The sequence below is a fragment of the Squalius cephalus genome, assembly GCF_949319135.1.
Source record: "Squalius cephalus genome assembly, chromosome: 17".
Lineage (NCBI taxonomy): Eukaryota > Metazoa > Chordata > Actinopteri > Cypriniformes > Leuciscidae > Squalius > Squalius cephalus.
The window spans coordinates 4,510,931-4,533,448 of NC_137138.1; the positions used below are offsets into that span (position 1 = coordinate 4,510,931).

The 22,518-nt window shown below is 38.8% G+C and overlaps 3 protein-coding genes across 8 annotated transcripts in view; all 3 read right to left on the bottom strand.

Annotated features, from left to right (window-relative positions):
* LOC307144894 (uncharacterized protein) overlaps positions 1–11,372 on the bottom strand; it is a 178,136-nt gene extending 166,764 nt beyond the window's left edge. The window contains exon 1 of the mRNA XM_079847596.1: positions 11,302–11,372. The gene's annotated coding sequence lies outside the window, so the exon portion shown is untranslated. The remainder of the gene's footprint in view (positions 1–11,301) is intronic.
* LOC307144915 (uncharacterized protein) overlaps positions 1–14,222 on the bottom strand; it is a 262,913-nt gene extending 248,691 nt beyond the window's left edge. Inside the window, exon 1 of the mRNA XM_079847651.1 lies at positions 13,970–14,222. Coding sequence (XP_079703777.1) covers positions 13,970–14,027 — 58 coding nt within the window. The 5' untranslated portion in view covers positions 14,028–14,222. The remainder of the gene's footprint in view (positions 1–13,969) is intronic.
* LOC307144903 (uncharacterized protein) overlaps positions 1–22,518 on the bottom strand; it is a 258,364-nt gene that overhangs the window by 226,777 nt on the left and 9,069 nt on the right. For 4 of the 6 annotated variants that reach the window (XM_079847624.1, XM_079847623.1, XM_079847627.1 and 1 more), the window contains one exon: positions 21,160–22,430. The exons of 1 other annotated variant lie outside the window; for it this stretch is intronic. In XM_079847624.1, coding sequence (XP_079703750.1) covers positions 21,493–22,430 — 938 coding nt within the window. In that variant the 3' untranslated portion in view covers positions 21,160–21,492. Of the gene's footprint in view, positions 1–12,980; positions 13,592–21,159; positions 22,431–22,518 lie in introns of those variants that run through there. One more of the 6 variants, XM_079847625.1, reaches the window with a different exon arrangement.

Genomic DNA, 22,518 nt, shown 5'->3' on the forward strand with positions numbered 1-22,518 from the left:
ATACATGATCAGTTATCCTTTTCTTAATACTTGTTTGAAACTTAGGAATATATACAGTAGCTGCTGTTCCTCCAGAGATAGGATCCTTAGAACCATCAATATATATATGCAACCATGACGAATAAGTCTGATCTAAATACTGCTGTGCAATAATGTTCTTTGGGGTATCTCTCTCATTCTTAATTTTCATTTAAATTTGTAAGTCAATTATTGGCATGGGAAATATCCACGGTGGTATACTGGATAATATAACAGTTGGGCTAACATCACAGTCTGCAATACCAGCTTCTTGTGCTTCCCTGTGAACAATCCATCCCAAGCTTTTAATGTTTTTGTTCCCATGTTCCCAGCATTCTTCTATCACTCCCTTTACTGGATGACTCTCTTTATGACCTTTTATATTAACCCAATAATTTAATCTAATTTTATGCATACGAAGGTTTAAAGGAGCTTCACCAACTTCTGCCTGTAAAGCTGCAATGGGAGATGTTCTGAACGCACCACAGCATATTCTTAAAGCTTGATTTTGTATTGCTTCAATCTTTCTGAGTATATGGTTTCGGTTGCAAATCCGTAAATTATACTTCCATAATCCAAACTTGATGTGATTAATATACTATATAATCTTTTCAGCGATAATCTTCAAGCTCCCCATTCAATCCCTGATAAACATCTTAAAATATTTACTTCTAGATCAGTTTTTTAGCATGTATTGCAAATGTCAGCCTAGGTTCAATCCATACACCGAGATATTTGACTACTGAAACTTGCTCCAGATCCTGCTCATATAACTTTAACTTGACCACTGGAACTTTTTTCCTTTTAGTAAAACATATAACTTGAGTTTTAGCCACAGATAATCTAAAGCTCCAATTATTTGCACATACCTCCACTTCATCTACTGCTTTTTGTATACTTTGATACACATGAAATATTGCTCTTCCTACGTTTTACATTGCAAAATTGCACCTTTTAAATTGCAAAAAAATATAATTTATTCTTTCAAGAAGGAAGTCCATAATCCCATTGTACAACTTTACTCCAATTCCCATACATTTAATTTTTATTAAAAGTCCCTCTTTCCAAAGCATTTCATATGCTTTCTCAATATCCAATAACACCCCTACCAATACCTCTGTATTTGCTTGAGCTTTAGAGGAAGATCTGTGGCGCTGCCAAACTATCGTCACTCACGCATTTGATTCTGAGGATCAAAACTACACACAAATTCTTTCCAAATATGAATTCTATGAAAGGACTTAATTTTTATTTTGACGTTTAGCATATTGTTGATCAAAGTCCATGTCGTTAAAAGATTAATTTATTTTAGTTTTAGATAATATTTTAACCACTAGATATGACAGCTGTAAAACATGTATTTTATTCACAGACACTGTTCAGTGTTCTGATCTCAGTGGTGTGTGAGGATATTTATGACAAAAGCAATATTTTGAAAGAAAGTAAATTGGAAAAACATCAAGTCAAAATATTTTTATTTTAAAATATTGATTTATCACTGCAGGGTTAAATAACCATGAATACAATGTTGAAACCCTTTGAACTGAGATAAATGTATTAAGTCACTCAATAAGAACAAGGTTATAACATAAATTATAAACAATATGTAAGTTGCTGGCAAATATATAAGATAAGCTGAAAGAAATTACACCATTTAATTTTTCATAATATCAGACTATTTTAAGTGATGGATCTGAATGTGAACTTTGCTCACTTAGACAACTTTGGACAATGCTTTTTCTCATGAGTCCGTAGACTAGATGATCGGGTGAAACTCTTCCCACATGAAGAGCACTGGTGCGGTTTCTCTCCAGTATGAACTCTCTCATGATCTTTCAAGGTTCCTGACTGAGAGAAACTCTTTTCACAGTGTGAGCACTTGTACGGTTTCTCTCCGGTGTGAACTCTCTGGTGTTGGTTTAATTTCTGGGCTGTAATAAAGGTCTTCCCACAGTCAAAGCACAAATAAGGTCTCACACCATTGTGTATTTTTAGGTGCTGCTTTAAATGGTCCAGGTGTGAAAAACTCTTTCCACAAACAGAACACACATGAGGCTTCACATCTGCATGAATGTTCACGTGTCTTTTCAGGTGCTCTGCCAAAACAAATGTCTTGTCACACTGATCACAGCCGAATGATTTTTTTCCTGAGTGAAACAGCAGATGTTTTTTGAGACTAGTTGCCCATGGGAAGCTCTTTCCACACTGACGGCATGTGAAGGGTTTCTCTCCGGTGTGGATTCTCATGTGTTTTTTCAAGCTTGATTTAGCTGTGAAGCTCCTTCCACACTGAGAGCAGATGAAAGAACATTTCTCTCCTCCTCTTTGAGTGTTTTGTTGAGGTTTCTGAAACTGATGGAGTTTCTCCTCCACTTCACTTTTTTCCATCTGCCCTAAAACGAACATTTCACATTAGGCAATTCAAGATTGAAATAAAAGTAATCCATAGTCTAATATGTCAGTTTTCATCTTAATGTTCCTCATCAGTCATTAAAGAGAATGAAGGAAAACACCAACCTGTTTGTTCCTCTGTATCTTCATCTCTCATTCTGCGGGATTCTTCCTCAAACTGCATCTCAATAGTTTCTCCTGGAGTAATTCCTCCTGCTTGTTAGGAAAAGTTTCTTCACCTGTGGGAAGAGTCAGACATGAATATTCAACAGTATTGAAAGATAAATCTTATCAGCCTGACTTTTCTGTCGCCGTGTCTCCCTGTTTTCTTTCGTTCTGGTCTGTAAGGCTGCAGGTGTTAGATATATATATGTAACCTCTCCACTCGAGTCCTACTCGCCCCGCTCTGTGCGGGCCTCAAACCCGGGTCTCCGGCATGAGTGTCAGGCGCTCTAACAAAATAAGGCTAAAGACTGCAGCCTCTAGCGTTTGTCGCTAGAGCGCCTATTGAGATCAGAGGAGTGAGGTTTACTCGCACAGCGACTACTAGTTGGCAGGCACGGCATTATGGGTGGGCCTGACGGGCCTAGGCCAACCCACTTTTCAACAGGCAAAACTTTTCTTAAAAAAAAAAAAAACCTTCCAATATATTCTAATTTTGTCAAGAATTATAAAAAATTGTCACTAAGCTCATAAGTTGTGCTAAAATAGTCTAAATGTTTAGTTTTAAAAACAAGCTGGTTATGTCTATTTTGATGTTTCTGCGCAAGTTCAGCAGACAGTGAGGTTCGGGTTTGTTCTGATCAGAGCATGTGAGCGGAGAGCGCATTTCTGAATATTCCGCTCCGCTCGCTCATTCCGCTCAGGGTCGCTTGCTCAACCCAGAATGGCCTGCTGGTTCGAAAATATGTGGAATAAGGGCTGCCTCCGACTAATTTTTTTCTAGTCGACTAGTAGTTGTTCATTTAAGCCATTAGTGGACAAATCGCCCCTTTATATTCATTTAATTACTTAAATAGGCTATATAGCCTACAGGATAATGAGCGTTTACGTAATATAGCCGTACTCAAGCGCACGACCGCACGCATAAAGCTTGCCACAAAGAACCGGTAAAAGTAATGATTATGAATGTGTCTAAAATAGCAAGGAGACATTTAATGTTTTTTTAATAAACTGGTGTTTTCTGTGTCACTGCAAAGATGAAGTTGACGATGCGGACTCGCCATGAACGCCAGAGAGAAATGCACATTTCATATGGATTACATAATCAGAGAGTAGCCTATTTCACCGGGTAACGTCGCACGTAAGCAGGTATATCTTAAAGGAGAACTCCGGTCAATTTTAACATTGAGCTCTTTTTTGGTCAATTTGGAGTGCTGTCAATACAGAGAACAACGACAAAAATCGGTGTTGCCTACACCGTGTTATCCTCTTTTTAAAATTTGCACCCTGTTGACTTCAATGGGGCAAGTTTTAAACCTGCTTTTAGCCTCTTAACATCCTTGATGTGTCATTACAAGTGCACAGGTCATGTGAGTGATTCCTTCAGAGTGAACACGAGTGAATCTGACTGCAGTAGATGTGCAAGAAATGGATAAAAAATGATGTTATTTAAGCCAGCGCAAATACCTGTATTTACATCCTGTTTTCGGTTGAAGTCCAAAGTAATCGATTGTCGAGTTCACGAGCATAGGTTTAGTTACCTATGATCACGCTAAAAGCAGGTTTAAAACTTGCCCCATTGAAGTCAACAGGGTGCAAATTTTAAAAAGAGGATAACACGATGTAGGCAACACCGATTTTTGTCGTTGTTCTCTGTACTGACAGCACTCCAAATTTACAAAAAAATGAGCTCAATGTTAAAATTGACCGGAGTTCTCCTTTAACATGAAAAAGCTTAACGTGGTTTAATGTACGTAAACAATGATCAATGATCACCAAATTTCTCTCTCAAGAGCAATATGAGAGAGAAATTTGGTGATCACTGATCGTTGTTTACGTACATTAAACCACGTTAAGCTTTTTCCTTACAATAGGCTCTAATGAAGCAGAAACGCTTAATGTCAGATAACGTCCATAATATTTGGACTTTGGGTTTGATTTGACGACAGTTTTCAGTGGTTATGAGGAGCAATATGAGAGAGAAATTTGATAATCATTGATCATTGTTTAGGTCAATTAAACCACGTTAAGCCTTTTCCTTCATTCTTCTTCGAAAATAATTATTTTCATGCTATACACCATAAAATCAATAAAAGCTGTGATTTATGAATATACAAAAACATCTGAAAATGTACAAAAAAAAAAACCTCTAACAAATAGAAGGCATATTAAGTCACAATACAACGTATTTTCATTATTGAAAACAATTATAATTTTACTTGAATATGATTAATAATTTTTCCTGGTTGTATAAATATTTTACCTTTACTGTATTTTTTATTATATAAAAAGTGCAATTATTATGACCGCCGCTAGCGTAGCTAGCGAAAGCGGTCATATAGGGATTGTCAAAGTTTTTTTTTTTTTTTTTCCCGTCACCTTACTGAATTTTTCGTCCGAAGCACCGAAGCACCGGGGAACATGAAATTTGGTGGGCATGTAGCATTGTAGCCCCACTAGACTTCTAAGGAAAAATTTCGTTTGGTCCCCGGGGGCCACTCCCCCCCCGCGCTGGGCCCCCCCAAACCCAAAAAAATGCAGTTTTTCCTAAATAACTACCTGAACCGTGGCACCGAGGATGAAGAAATTTTTATGGTATGTTGGTCTACTAGACTTTTACGGAAAAATTTCGTTTGGTCCCCGGGGGCCACTTCCCCCCCCCGCGCTGGGGCCCCGGTAAATTTTTCGTCAACGATACCAGGGACACCGAAACACCGGGGAACATGAAATTTGGTGGGCATGTAGCCCCACTAGACTTCTACGGAAAAATTTCGTTTGGTCCTCGGGGGCCACTCCCCCCCCCGCGCTGGGCCCCCCCAAACCCAAAAAAATTCAGTTTTTCCTAAATAACTACCTGAACCGTGGCACCGAGGATGAAGAAATTTTTATGGTATGTTGGTCTACTAGACTTTTACGGAAAAATTTCGTTTGGTCCCCGGGGGCCACTCCCCCCCCCCCCGCGCTGGGGCCCCCGTAAATTTTTCGTCAACGATACCAGGGACACCGAAGCACCGGGGAACATGAAATTTGGTGGGCATGTAGCCCCACTAGACTTCTAAGGAAAAATTTCGTTTGGTCCCTGGGGGCCACTCCCCCCCCCGCGCTGGGCCCCCCAAACCCAAAAAAATGCAGTTTTTCCTAAATAACTACCTTAACCGTGGCACCGAGGATGAAGAAATTTTTATGGTATGTTGGTCTACTAGACTTTTACGGAAACATTTCGTTTGGTCCCCGGTGGCCACTCCCCCAGCTGCTCTGGGGCCCCCGTCAATTTTTCGTCAACGATACCAGGGACACCGAAACACCGGGGAACATGAAATTTGGTGGGCATGTAGCCCCACTAGACTTCTAAGGAAAAATTTCGTTTGGTCCCCGGGGGCCACTCCCCCCCCGCGCTGGGCCCCCCCAAACCCAAAAAAATGCAGTTTTTCCTAAATAACTACCTGAACCGTGGCACCGAGGATGAAGAAATTTTTATGGTATGTTGGTCTACTAGACTTTTACGGAAAAATTTCGTTTGGTCCCCGGGGGCCACTCCCCCCCCGCGCTGGGCCCACCCAAACCCAAAAAAATGCAGTTTTTCCTAAATAACTACCTGAACCGTGGCACCGAGGATGAAGAAATTTTTATGGTATGTTGGTCTACTAGACTTTTACGGAAAAATTTCGTTTGGTCCCCGGGGGCCACTTCCCCCCTGCGCTGGGGCCCCCGTAAATTTTTCGTCAACGATACCAGGGACACCGAAACACCGGGGAACATGAAATTTGGTGGGCATGTAGCCCCACTAGACTTCTACGGAAAAATTTCGTTTGGTCCCCGGGGGCCACTCCCCCCCCCGCGCTGGGCCCCCCCAAACCCAAAAAAATGCAGTTTTTCCTAAATAACTACCTGAACCGTGGCACCGAGGATGAAGACATTTTTATGGTATGTTGCTCTTAAGGGCCCACATCAACCTAGCCCATAATCACTCATTTGTGATTTGCGCCCCTCCCATAAAAAATTAAAATGCAATATTATTCTGCTTTAATCGCCCCTATCTTCAGTGGAGATGTTCAGAACTGCACCATATTTCATGTGTATGATTAACTTGACATCCTCTGGGGGTATCCTCTGCTAAGTTTCGTAGAATTTCATCCATGGGGGGGGTATAAAATAAATTCATTTATGTGCACATTTAGTGACTGTACACTCATCGGCCTGTAGATGGTGCTGTTGAGCGAAGGGTTGCTGGATTAGGATGATACTGTCACACACACACATGCAGGAATACAAACAAACGCAAGCATGCACACACACTGACATCCACACGCACAGACACACACCCATACACACACATACAAATCCACATGCACAGACACACACACACAAACACACACGCGCACACATGTACGCACACATACATACACGCACAGACACACACACACACACACACACACACACAGACACACACATACACAAACACACACACATACACACACACACACACACACACAGACAGACATGCACATACTACTACTTTTTTTAGGTATATACATAAACACGCAATACAGCCAAATTACTCCACGTCATTTATTTTTGTGGAAAGCCAGTGCAGGCCTGAGCGGCGGTCATATTTTGTACCGCGATGCGGTACATCTAGTTAATATTATAATAGGTAGGCTACATAGACTGCTAATGAGTCATTTCTGTCTCTCACTCACTCTCTCAATGTAAATAGAGAGGGAGATCACGAGATTTTGAGAGAGAGAGAGAGAGAGAGAGAGAGAGAGAGAGAGAGAGAGAGAGAGCTCTAAAGCAGCCAAATAGACAACGCTGCATCAGAGTAAAATAGTATTAATAATTGTAAAATTACTTTAATAAAAAAAACCTACGGTTACCTTTACCAACATGAATCTGAAACGAAATAGGTTTTCTCAATCCTAGCAAATCTGCCCCATAGTGCGAATGACGACAGATATAACGGAAAAAGCCACAAAAAAAAGGCAGAAAGCCATTGTTTATGTGAACAGTAGATCTAGATGTGGTCCGTCCATTTTATAGCCTACTTATATAGGCCTATACAAAAAATAATTTACCTCAGTAAAACTCTCAGTCCAGCTATGATCTCTAATCCAAAGGGGAGTCCGGCTTTGCACGCGATGGTCACGTGACGTTCTCTGGTTCTTTGGTTCTTTCGCGGGCTTTGCACTTGGTGTGAAATAGTAACGTTTATTTTGATTTATTTATTTATCACCATTTCTTTCAACATGGTGAAGATAATATAATAATTGTATTTGCACTGGTCTCCCATATTATTTGCTCCTAGCCTACCCCATATAAGTTCATAAATAATATATAGGCACATATATTTTATTACAGTACAAAATTTGTATTTATAATTCATTTCTGTTACAGTTTTAATAGCAACAGTTATTCATCAAAAATGCATGTAATTATACTCTGTTGTTTCCAAAGTGTCAAGCATCTGTTTCCACTGGGATGTGCCTTGCCTTCATGTGCGGTGCCTTCAGTCGGAAAGTGGCCATACATTTATTTTTATGTAGCTATTATATTAACTTTGAACCTTTTTAGCATACTAGCCTAGCCGTAAGCCTTATTTACACTTTCACCTGATACATTACCGTTTAAATTGTAGTGACTCTCCGCTCTCTAGTGATGGGAACACACATCCTAGTTACATACAAAACATTTGCGATTGGTTTGTGAACGGTATCATTTCACATGTTCGGGCTGTTCTCGCTGCATTTACACTGTTCTGACCAGCAGGTGTCGCCAGCTTAAAACGAGTTTATTCGGAGTACAAAAAGCTCCGTTTTTCCCAACATCACCACTTTTCTCCAGACTACTGCACACAACAATTATAAATAGCCTAAGTATGAATTGTATCAACATAAAAACGAACTCACTTCAGACTCCAGCTGAAGATTTCACCAAGATCTCAAGTAGCCGAGTGAACACTATTCGTAATGGCGGGTTGTGATTAAACACTCTGCCATCTACTGTGCTGGAGTGAGAAGAGAATTAATTTTGTGTTCAAATTGTATAATATCCAAGGTACATATTTCTAGTAATTGTGCAGTTGATTCTCATTTTGTATTTTCAGATTTGGAGTTTTGGAATAATTTTCCTCTCCCCAAATACCGAAACCCAACAATAAATAATGTAATAACAAGGCTTAAATTGACCTATTAAGATTTAGTTAACATCTATCTTGTAAGAACATTTTTGCTATTTTATTAAAAAAAAGTTTTCACTGGTAAATCAATAACAATTGCAATTTTAACAATATTTCAAGTGTAAATTATGAGATTTGTTGTATTTTGAAACCAATCTTTCTTTTTAAAAGGTATAATGTTTATCATACTGATTTCAAAGTTAAGGATTCATTAGTTTAAATATTTATTTTAGTGTTAGTTCATATTTTAACCACTAGATGACAGCTGTAAAACATGTATTTTATTCACAGACACTGTTCAGTGTTCTGATCTCAGTGGTGTGTGTGGATATTTATGTCAAAAGCAATATTTTGAAAGAAAGTAAATTCATCCAGTCAAAACATTTTTATTTTAAAATATTGATTTATCACTGCAGGGTTAAATAACCATGAATACAATGTTTGAACTACAACCCTTTGAACTGAAATCAATTTATTAAGAACAATAAGATAAAAACAAGGTTATAACATGAATTATAAACAATATGTAAGTTGCTGGCAAATATATAAGATAAGCTGCAAGAAATTACACCATTTGTTTTTTCAGAATATCAGACTATTTTAAGTGATGGATCTGAATGTGAACTTTGCTCACTTAGACAACTTTGGACAACGCTTTTTCTCATGAGTCCGTAGACTAGATAATTGGCTGAAACTCTTCCCACATGAAGAGCACTGGTGCGGCTTCTCTCCAGTATGAACTCTCTCATGAGCTTTCAAGGATGATAAATGAGAGAAACTCTTTTCACAGTGTGAGCACTTGTACGGTTTCTTTCCAGTGTGAACTCTCTCATGGACTTTCAAGGTTCCTGACCGAGAGAAACTCTTTTCACAGTGTGAGCACTTGTACAGTTTCTCTCTAGTGTGAACTCTCTGGTGTCGGTTTAATTTGTGGGCTGTAATAAAGGTCTTTCCACAGTCAAAGCACAAATAAGGTCTCACACCATTGTGTATTTTTAGGTGCTCCTTTAAATTGCCCAGTTGTGAAAAACTCTTTCCACAAACAGAACACACACGAGGCTTCACATCTGCATGAATGTTCACGTGTCTTTTCAGTTCCGCTTTCAAAATAAATGTCTTGTCACACTGATCACAGCAGAATGATCTTTGTCCTGAGTGAAACAGCAGATGATTTTGGAGACTAGTTGCCCATGTGAAGCTCTTTCCACACTGATGGCATGTGAAGGGTTTCTCTCCGGTGTGGATTCTCATGTGTTTCTTCAAGCCTGCTTTAGCTGTGAAGCTCCTTCCACACTGAGAGCAGGTGAAAGAACATTTCTCTCCTCCTCTTTGAGTGTTTTGTTGAGGTTTCTGAAACTTCTGTTGTTTCTCCTCCACTTCACTTTGTTCCATCAGACCTAAAACGAACATATTACATTAGACAAATCAAGATTGAAATAAAAGTAATCCCTAGTCTAATAGCAGAAAGATTTAACAAAAATTTAATTAAAGAAAGAAAAATGGGATCCAAAGAAATATTGAGCCTCAATTTAGAAAAAATTTAGTTTAATATTTACTCTACCAACGCTATCTCACGACCATTTCGTACGAGTGAGTAAAAGGTGGCTAATTCGTACGACTTCACTCTTACAGATTTGTATGATTCGTCTAAACCCACGTGATGGGTAGGTTTAGGGGCGTCAGGTTAACGTCATTCGTAGGAATTGGGCAACTCGTAAAATATGTACGATTTAGCAAAAATTTGTACGAATTGCCGTGAGATCAGGTTGGACTTTACTAGTATCTAGTTTTAGATGTATTGTTAAAGGTCAGTTTTCATCTTAATGTTCCTCATCAGTCATTAAAGAGAATGAAGGAAAACACCAACCTGTTTGTTCCTCTGTATCTTCATCTCTCATTCTGCGGCGTTCTTTCTCAAACTGCATCTCAATAGTTTCTCCTGGGGTAATTCCTCCTGCTTGTTAGGAAAAGTTTCTTCACCTGTGGGAAGAGTCAGACATGAATATTCAACAGTATTGAAAGATAAATCTTTTCTGACTTTTCTGTCTCTGTGTCTCCCTGTTTTCTTTCTTTCTGGTTTGTAAGGCTGCAGGTGATTTTATATATATATATATATATATATATATATATATATATAAGATAAGCTGCAAGAAATAAGCTGTAATGGGTCCTTTTTCTTTGTCTAAGAGAAAGTGCCCGAAAGGCTGTTCTGGGATGTGCGGTGCCTTTTAGTCGGAAAGTTGCCATAAATAAACTTATTTTTATGTAGGCTAGCTATTGTATATTCTCTTTTGCTGGCAGCTACACTCCCCTAAACCAAGAATAAAAGCTATTGTACACAAGTAAAGTTGAGGAGGTTTTGTGAACGGATTGGCTTCATGTTCATGATTCTCTTTCCATGAGCTCATGTCATTCAACGATGAAAAAGGACAATTCTGAGAATGAGGCACAGAAGAAAAAAAAAATAGAGATAAAATAATCTAACAGGTATTATAACAGGTTTGTGTGAATGTGGTCATTGAAGTTTGGTGAACTGGTCATTTAACATGCTTAACCTTTTTAGCAAACTTGCCTAGCCGTAAGCCTTGTTTACACTTTCGCCTGATACAGCACCGTTTAAACTGTATGACTCTCCGCTCTCTAGTGATGAGAACACACAAGTTACATACAAAACATTTGCGATTGGTTTGTAAACGGTATTATTACACATGTTCGTGCTGTTCTCGCCAGCAGGTGTCGCCATCTTAAAACGAGTTTATTCGGAGTACAAAAAGCTCCGTTTCTCCCATCATCACCTCTTTTCTCCATACTACTGCACGATAGTTATAAATAAGTGTGAATTGTTACAACACAAAAACTAACTCACTTTAGAGTCCAGCTGAAGATTTCACCAAGATCTCAAGTGGCCGAGTGAACACTATTCATCTTCATCTATTGAGGGATTAATGGCAGGTTGTGATGATTAAACACTCTGCCATCTACTGTGCTGGAGTGAGAAGAGTGAGAATTCAGTCTATGGGCCATTTTACAGATTTTGTTCAAAGTCTGTTGGAAACATCTTGAAATTTTTCTTTCTTTTTTTCACAAATTTTGTATGTATGCAAATTGTATAATGTCCAAGGTACACAATTCTAGTAATCGTGCAGTTAATTCTTATATTGTATTTTCAGAAAGTTTTGGAATATTTTTCCTCTCCCCAAATTTGACACTACTGAAACCCAGTGATAAATAATTTATATTGACCTTTTAAGATGTTGTTAACATCTATCTTGTAAATAATTTTTTTGTTAAAAAGTTTTCACAGGTAAATCAATAACAATTTTAACAATATTTTAAGTGTAATTTGAGTTGTTTTATTTTAAATCCAATCTTTCTTTTTAAAAGGCATAATGTTTATCATACTGATTTCAAAGTTAAGGATTCATTAGTTTAAATATACATTGAACCAAACATTATAATAACATCTTAGTTGATAATTCAATAAACTTACTTTTTGACAAAACATTTCGGTTGACTGCACATTTACGGTAGTGACAGTGATGTTTTGGTAGCGGCCACATTACACTACAGTGTAATTTTAACTCACATAATTAAAACACTACTAAAACATACTAAAATACTAATGATTTGCATAACTCAAATTTTGTTTATATTTTCCCCAAATAAAGGATTACGTGTTCCCTTTTGTCACTACCAAACCAATGACGACATGTTTCCAAAGAAGACAAATTCTTTCCAAATATGAATTCTGTTTAAGGACTTTATTTTCATTTGACTTTTACCATATTGTTGATCAAAGTTCATGTCGTTAAAATTTATTTTAGTGTTAGTTCATATTTTAACCACTAGATGACAGCTGTAAAACAGGTATTTTATTCACAGACACTGTTCAGTGTTCAGATCTCAGTGGTGTGGATATTTATGTCAAAAGCCATACTTTGAAAGAAAGTAAATTGGAAAAACATCCAGTCAAAACAAATTTTTTTTAAAATATTGATTTATCACTGCAGTGATTCAACAATGAATACTATGTTGAAACCCTTTGAACTGAAATAAATTTATTAAGTCACTCAATAAGAACAAGGTTATAAATTATAAACAAGATGTACGTTTCTAGATATGATACGCTAAGCTGAAAGAAATTACATTTGTGACTTGTGAACTTTGCTCACTTAGACAACTTTGGGCAATGCTTTTTCTCATGAGTTAGTCGACTAGATAATTGTCTGAAACTCTTCCCACATGTAGAGCACTGGTGCGGTTTCTCTCCAGTGTGAATTCTCTCATGATCTTTCAAGTATTTTGAGCAAGAGAAACTCTTTCCACAGTGTGAGCACTTGTACGGTTTCTCTCCAGTGTGAATCCTCTGGTGGGATTTTAATTCACCGTATCTAGTAAACTTCTAGTCAAAGCACATATAAGGTCTCACACCAGTATGAATAATCTCATGCTGTTTTAAAATTGCGAGCAGTGAAAAACTCTTTCCACACACAGAACACACATGAGGCTTCACATCTGCATGAATGTTCACGTGTCTTTTCAGGTGTGCTGCCAAAACAAATGTCTTTTCACACTGATCACAGCCGAATGATCTTTTTCCTGAGTGAAACAGCAGATGATTTTTGAGACTATTTGCCCATGGGAAGCTCTTTCCACAATGATGGCATGTGAAGGGTTTCTCTCCGGTGTGGATTCTCATGTGTTTCTTCAAGCCTGGTTTAGCTGTGAAGCTCCTTCCACACTGAGAGCAGGTGAAAGAGCATTTCTCTCCTCCTCTTTGAGTGTTTTGTTGAGGTTTCTGAAACTGATGGCGTTTCTCCTCCACTTCACTTTGTTCCATCAGACCTCAAACAAACATTTTAATTTAGACAATTCAAGATTGAAATAATAGTAATGCCTAGTTTAATAACAAAAAGCAACCATGGCTCAGGTATTTAATTTTTGGATATCAGGTGCTAAAAGTACTTCTGCAATTATAATATGTCATCAAGTCTTGCCAACTATGTGACCGCAAATGCATTTTCCCTAACTCATCTTGAAATAACAAACTATAAGATATGAAAAAAACAAGAAATGCATCTACAATACAATTTCTGTGTGACTATAAATGCATTTTCATATCTGTTCCTATACTTCAGTTAAAGTTATTTTACAGCTCCTATAATTTTGTAAATGAGGGTTAATAGTCTTGATGTTAATAAAGTATCAAGAATGGACACCAACCTATGTGTTCCTCTGTATCTTCATCTTTTATTCTGCAGGGTTCTTCCTTAATCTCCATCTTTACAATAGTATGTCTGTAGTTTCTCCTGGAGTAATTCCTCCTGCTTGCTTCTTCTTCTCCTGTGGGAAGATGGGAATATTCCCCAGCATTTAAACTCTCATGAACGGCTGTGGGAGCTTCACTGACTGAAGGAGTGAATTGTGGTCGTTGTTGCTCATTTAGCAGATGATCATCACACTTTCAATTGCTATCAATTATCATGTTTTCAGTGTTTTCATCAAACAGTCGATAACAGATTACTGAATTTACACAAATGACCTAATTCAAGAGTTCACATTCACTTGAATCTTCATATTGTGTCGTTACCTGGAGGATCAACGACTGTTTTTATGTTTTATGATAGTTATTCATGAGGCGCTTGTTTGTCCTGAGCAGTTTAACTGTCCACTATTCTTCAGAAAAATACTAAATAAAAAACAAAATGAAAATAATGATCCCTCTTTTTTTAAGTTTTTGACATTTTGCAGATTCTGCAAAGGATATGTAAACTTATAACCACAATTGTAGCTAATTTATGTGTTGCTCTTACATGAGATATGGTTTATTACAGATTTAACCACAATATGGCAGCTGTAAAACAAATTTTATTTTAATGAAATGAACAAATGAAAAAACACTTTATTATCCCCAAGAGGAAATTTGCCAGGAACCCAATGTTTACACTGACAATATGTTGATCCATAAACAATATATACTATAGTAACTATAGTTGCTGCAGTGTTTAGTTGTCATTTTATTTTTTTTAGATGTTATCCATGTTTTATTTCTCAATGACATGCATGCAAGCAAACAACCAAATAAAGGATAGAAAAAAGGTATTTATTTCCTTCCTGTCACATGAGGCTGTCAACTTCTTACCTCTTCTTCCAGGAAACATGGCGAAGGCAAACCCTCCCAAAGAAAGGTAATTTTCATTTTACTAACAAGTATTTTTGGTTGACATATATATATATATATATATATATATATATATATAATCATGAAGGTCTCTAGAATCATCCAAACAAAACAAATCTGACAAGAAATCTATAGTTTTTTGTATACTTAGTCAAAAGTCCAAGTAGCAACTATAGTTGCCGGTGGGCAAATGCCTAGTAAGTACATATAACATGGAGAAATGAGGTATACTGTGTTAATAGGTTAATAAATCAAGGTTATTGGTCTTGTTTAGTGCCTTTTTTCTTTCATAATATCCTACCTAAAACCCTTTAACTAACATCTCTACTGTCCAGTAGACCTTAATTTGATAGGGAATAAATCTGTTAAAAGGAGGAGATGAGAGAGCAATCTTTCCACAGCTCTACTGCCCCACCCCCGTGTCTGCTGTTGCTATGGGGGGATGGGCTGTCCAGTTTTCAAGTGACAGCAGCAGTTTCCAAACTTCAGTCAATCACACAAAAGGAAGAATGAAAGAGAAAGAGTTAAAGCATGGGATTAATTGCTGCAGATGATCTTTTTCTCCCTTTTATGATATTATGTCTTGTAAGGGGCAAAATATTGAGGCCCCTTCATCCAGTTTGGATGCGTTTCATTCTAATAAGTCAAGGACCCTAATTCTTTTTATGACTAGTAGCTTATGATTCCATCATAATGTTGAAATTCAGACAAGTAATGAGTTTACTTTTACATTATCATATGAAATCACCTATACTACAGTCAGCCATTTAAAGGAGAACTCCGGTCAATTTTAACATTGAGCTCATTTTTTGTAAATTTTGAGTGCTGTCAGTACAGAGAACAACGACAAAAATCGGTGTTGCCTACATCGTGTTATCCTCTTTTTAAAATTTGCACCCTGTTGACTTCAATGGGGCAAGTTTTAAACCTGCTTTTAGCCTCTTAACATCCTTGATGTGTCATTACAAGTGCACCAGCCATGTGAGTGATTCCTTCAGAGTGAACGCGGGTGAATCTGACTGCAGTAGATGTGAAAGATATGAATAAAAGTGATGTTATTTCAGCCAGCGCTCATACCTGTATTTACATCCTGTTTTCGGCTGAAGTCCACAGTAGTCGATTGTCGAGTTCACGCGCATAGGTTTAGTACGTACGATCATGCGCCCGAACTCGACAATCGACTACTGTGGACTTCAGCCGAAAACAGGATGTAAATACAGGAGGCTAAAAACAGGTTTAAAACTTGCCCCATTGAAGTCAACAGGGTGCAAATTTTAAAAAGAGGATAACACGATGTAGGCAACACCGATTTTTGTCGTTGTTCTCTGTACTGACAGCACTCCAAATTTACAAAAAAATGAGCTCAATGTTAAAATTGACCGGAGTTCTCCTTTAATACAATGGGCCTAAAAAAAATGCATAATTTTCTTTCAGGTATACCTTGGCAGAGCTTTTGGATTTTCTTGATGCAGATAATCTCCCTGCAAATTTTTGTAATGTAACAGTTATGCCAGAGTCTGAGAAGAAAGCTCATGACACAGATGGATCTGATGATGAGGTGGCATGCGATTACAAGCGCCTACCATCAAGGTTGCTGAAAGGAGAGGGCTTAAACTCTGATAATGCTTTTCAGCTACCCCTCCTTGACATGGCAGATGTACTTGAATGCCCTGCGGCCTTAGTGAGTGCATCTACAGAGCCAAACATCATCAATGCTGTTGAGGAAAAGGAAAATAGTCCAACAACCCCTGGACCCATGCTTAAGAAAATAAAAAACAAAGAGCGGAAGTTCAAGAAATTTAAGGCAGATACCAAAAAACCAATATAGGCTAAGCGTCATCAACTCCCTCCCTATCAACCCAAGCCAACCAATCCCATCATCACATCAAATGATCCAGCAGACATCTTTCTCACATTCTATCCCAAATCACTACGGGATATCACCCTGGAAATGTCGAATATATATGCAGCACAGAAAGGTGCCAAGACATTGTCAGTCCCAAGACGACGTCTTCTTTTGTCAGACGACAATGATGTCAACAACAAAAGCATTAAAGATGCCATGCGGAGGAACAGATTTGATGAGATAATGGCTTCCATTCATGTTGTGGATAACATGAAAATCACAGATGACCCTTTCTTCAAGGTGCGTCCCATGTTTGAGGAGCTGAATAAAGTCAACAAAACCATGGCTATTCAGGAATATCTGGCAGTGGATGAGATGATGATTGAGTACTTTGGTAGGCATGGATGCAAGCAATTTATCAGGGGGAAGCCCATTCGCTTTGGTTTCAAGATCTGGAGTCTTGCATACTCATCTGGGTTTGTCTACCAGATGGAGCCATACGCAGGTAGCCACACTCGTCTCGTTGAAACTGGACTGGGTCAGGGTTCAAGTGTGGTTCTTGGCTTGGCAAAGAAAGCTGGAATGCCACCTGGATGCAAGTTCTATCATGACAACCTATTCACAACACTCACCCTGGTTGATGAGATGACCAAAAGGGGCTACGGCAGCTGTGGCACACTTCGGGAAAATCATCTCTTTGATATCCCACTGACACCATCAAAGAGCTTCCGGAAGACCTCAAGAGGTAATGCCGAATTCCTTATTGAAGATGGAAAACTGATTGTGAGATGAAATGACAACAGCGTGGTCACTGTTGTGACCAATATGGAGAATGAGTACTCCGATGTCGACACTCAACGTTGGAACAAACAGAAACATGCAATGGATAAAGTGAAACAGCCTACTTGTATAAATAGCTACAACACACATATGGGAGGTGTTGACCTGCACGACCAACGTGTGAACCGTTACCAGATTGGCATCTGATCAAAGAAGTGGTGGTGGCCATGCTACAGCTAGGCACTCAACAGTGCTATGGTCAACACCTGGTGTTATTACAGGTACATGGCGGTGTAATGGTAAGTGGGAGGTGAGGCTGCGGGGTGGAAGGAGGGGGTCTATATCCTAAGTGGCATGACAAAAACAAAACAAGTATTCATTAAGTATTTATTTCATTCAATACCCACCAATAGAAAATTCATTCATCCATCCATTCATACAGGTCATGTAAAGAGGGAGACAGAGATCTCCTCTCCTTCCAAAGACTGGTTGCCCAGAGTCTCCTCCAGCGCCATGGGATGAGGCCACAGGGGCATGGAAGAAGGTCAGTGTTGGCTTCTGCAATATGTGAGGCTGCCAGATTTGACAACTTGAACCACTGGCCCCACAACACAGGGAGAAAGTACATGAGGTGTCGAAAATGTGATGGCCGCACTTCCTTTGCATGTGAGAAATGCGGTGTTGCCTTGCATGTTGAGTGCTTCAAGAAATTCCATGCAAACCACTAAGAATCTACCCAGGAGAGAGAGGAGCAGAGGGAGAAGAGAGATAGAAAAAGGGGAGCGTGGAGGACACGTTTGACATAACTTCATTTCGAATGTCTTTTGAAAAAAATTGTCTGTATGCACTGTTATTTTTGTTGTTTGGTATTTTGTTATTGGCTTTTGTTTTTTTGTTATATGTATAGAAGTATTTTTTTTCTGCATTCTATTTATTTTTATTGATTTATTTTCATTTTTTTTTTTTGATTTTCTATACACAATGCCCTGTTGGGGCAACTTAATAGCTGCACTTTGTTCTGCACTATGTTCCACCACTTTAAAGCCCATGTTGCAGGTTAACCACCACTGTCGATTAATGGGTACATAAATCACTCAAGATATGTATAGCATTTTTAAAATGTCTCAAAAATGGTCTTAAAGACCAGTTTTTTACGGTTTTGGTATTAACAGGGTTTTTTTACGCAATTCGGTGATGACGTCACGTTGGGGAGAAGTGGAGGAAAGGTAGCCTCAGCCTGTATTAGAACTATGGAGAATGAGTGGAGAGTTGGTGAAGTGTCCTGGTGAGTTGCTATCATTTAGCAACGCAGCAATGAGCACTGGAGCTAGTCTACGAGCAGCAGTGCACAATGACACTTTTTTTTTTTTTTTACTGTCATTGAATAGCACCGAGTGAAAAATCAACGTCTTCTTTATATCTAGTGGCAGTGATCATGACGTTAGTTCAGATAAGTACCGCTAACCTTTGTCATAGTGTCGTAGTACTGGTAAACTTTGTCTTTGTCATCTAGAAATAGAAGGCATCATGCTAGCTATATGGGCGTTTCTAAGCGTTTATCTCTTCCTCCGGTGAAAATGTTGTTGCAAACGTAGCCGCCGTGTGTCTGTCGCTGTGTTTAGCAGGTGCTTGTGTGGGCGGTGCCGTCCCATGGAAACTGCGTTGGAAAGCTTGTGCTGTAGGGAAGCCAGTGCGTTTTGGTCGCTGGTCGAGGAGCTCACCCCGCGACCAGATGTCAATCTACCTACTATATATTTCTATCTATTTATCTATCTAGCTGCTAGCTATCTATGCTAGCGTTATGCTATCTGGCTGTCTGCCTATCTCTCTATACTAGCCTATCTATCTATATCTATCTATCTATCTATCTATCTGTCTGTCTGTCTGTCTGTCTATCTATATATCTAGTCTATCTATCTATCTATATCTATGTATTTATCTATTTATCTATAATCTGCGCTATCTGAATACTCTCGTCTACTACTCGTCTCTCTAGTCACTCTCAATGCTCTCAAGGCGGGCTTTGGTAAATTCTCTCCCCAACGTGACGTAATGCAATGCATTGTGGGGGAAAGGAGAATCGTTGCAAACCGCTGTAAGATAGTACCTACTTTTTCGTATTATATTCCGTTTTGTGATACCCAACAACATAAAATACAATGGATAACAGTTTAAATGTTTATTACCAACAAGCAAATTGTACAAATTCGTTGAAAAATTTACCCTGCAACACGGCCTTTAAGACAAATGTATTTGTTGTTTGTTTTGTTTATCATACACAAGAGATTATAAGCTAGATGCATCTTTTTTTGGGTTCGCATCGAATGTTCTTTGACTGTTATACATAATAAATGTGTTTATGAATAAAGATTGATCTGTTGAAAGCAGTTATTTTGAGTTAGATGCCAAATGTATTCAAATTTGACAATGAAGGGGTGCATACAACATATTTGCCCACCGGACAAATATTTGAATCGCACATTCAAATACGATTTTCAAGAAAAGAAAAAAAAAACCTGGGGAAAATAAATGCATAACATTTTCACAGAGGACACTATTAACACAACTATAAGCATGAAAACAATCAGAAAAATTTGGGCACAAATGGGTTAAAAACACAAGTCCCTATACCTAGACCTTGCATTAATTAAATAACATTCATTTGTTGTTTCACGTTTTAATTAAGGTGGGTATAAAATATTTTTAGAGCGTTTGTACAGTCTTCCAGAGGGCAACAATTCATAATATGTGCGATGGGTAACCTAAAATGTTATGTTCTTCCCTGTTCATATAATGACTTTTCCTTTTCCCTATGGTCTTCTTTGTTATTTTACCAGGTGTGCAAGCTAAGACTTTGCTTGAACCGGAAGATTACCAAACCATACCGTAATGCCATTTCTAATTATGCTTTCCATAACTGCCTAATAAAATAAAACATTATTGTTTGGTCTACGCTGAAAATACATGAGTCCTTATTATCCATGTAAATACCAATGTACTTGTAGGAACACATATGCAAACACCATATAAAAGTGAATTTTGCATCCGATGACCCTCTTAACCACGGAAAGACGTCAGTGCGTCAGTTTTTCAAGTTCAAATCCTCCAATGTTAATCTACTAACTCCTGACTGCTTTGTCGGACAAAAATGGCGGATTCGGCGGATTATGATTGGTCAGTTTGCCTGTCAATCAAACTCCCTGCGAAGGGTCAATTGGGAACAACAGCAACTCAGCCACGAAGTGGTAGGCCACGTAAAATCACAGAGTGTGGTCAGCGCATGCAGAGGCGCACAGTGCGCAGATATCACCAACTTTCTGCAGAGTCAATAGCTACAGACCTCCAAACTTCACATGGCCTTCAGATTAGCTCAAGAACAGTGTGTAGAGAGCTTCATGGTACAGGTTTCTATGGTCGAGCAGCTGCATCCGCCACTGGACTCTAGGGAAGTGGAGATGTGTTCTCTGGATTGATGAATCTAGGTTTGGTGGTTGCCAGGAGAATGGTTCTTGCCTGACTGCTTTGTGCCAAGTGTAAAGTTTTGTGGAGGGGGGATTATGGTGTGGGGTTGTTTTTCAGGGGTTGGGCTTGGTCCCTTAGTTCCAGTGAAAGGAACTCTTAATGCTTCAGCATACCAAGACATTTTGGACAATTTCATGATCCCAACTTTGTGGGAACAGTTTGGGGATGTTCCTGCTCCAACATGTCTTCACACCAGTGCACAAAGCAAGGTCCATAAAGACATGGATGAGCGAGTTTGGTGTCGGGGAACTTGACTGGCCTGCACAGAGTCCTGACCTCAACCCGATACAACACATAGCGACCCCTACAGGGAAACTACAATGTCATATGCAAGTTATATGAAGTAATGTTTAACAGTGTAGAAGTCTAGGGGGTTACATGAATATCAAATTATTTACTTGTGAGTGTGAACTTTGCTCACTTAGATAACTTTGGACAATGCTTTTTCTCATGAGTCCGCTGATGAGATAAAGTGGTGAAACTCTTCCCACATGAAGCGCACTTGTACGGTCTCTCTCCAGTATGAATTCTCTCATGATCTTTCAATGTTCCTGACATAGAGAAACTCTGTCCACAGTGTGAGCACTTGTACGGTTTCTCTCCGGTATGAACTCTCTCATGATCTCTCAAGGTTCCTGACCGAGTGAAACTCTGTCCACAGTGTGAGCACTTGTACGGTTTCTCTCCAGTATGAATTTTTTCATGATCTTTCAAGGTTCCTGACCGAGTGAAACTCTTTCCACAGTGTGAGCACTTGTGCGGCTTCTCTCCAGTATGAATTCTCTCATGAGCTTTCATGTCACCTGACTGAGCGAAACTCTGTCCACAGTGTGAGCACTTGTACGGTTTTTCTCCAGTATGAATCCTCTGGTGTGTTTTTAAGTCATTGGATCTAGTAAACTTCTTCCCACAGTCCAAGCACACATAAGGTTTCACACCAGAATGAATAATCTCATGCTGTTTCAAAAATTCAAGCAGTGAAAAACTCTTTCCACACACAGAACATACATGAGGCTCCAAATCTGCATGAATTTTCATGTGTCTTTTCAGGTGCTCAGCCAAAATAAATGTCTTGTCACACTGATCACAGCCGAATGATCTTTTTCCTGAGTGAATCAGCAGGTGAGTTTTGAGATTACATGCCCATGGGAAGCTCTTTCCACACTGATGGCATGTGAAGGGTTTCTCTCCGGTGTGGATTCTCATGTGCATCTTCAAGCCTGGTTTAGTTTTGAAGCTCTTTCCACACTGAGAGCAGGTGAAAGAACATTTCTTCCCTCTTTGAAGTTTCTTCCTCTTCTTCAGTTTCTGAAACTGATGGTGTTTCACCTCAACTTCACTGTGTTCCATCAGACCTAAAACGTACATATTACATTAGACAAATTCGAGATTGAAATAAAAGTAATTTGACTAATGGATGTTGTCGCCTAGAGTTTTTGCTTT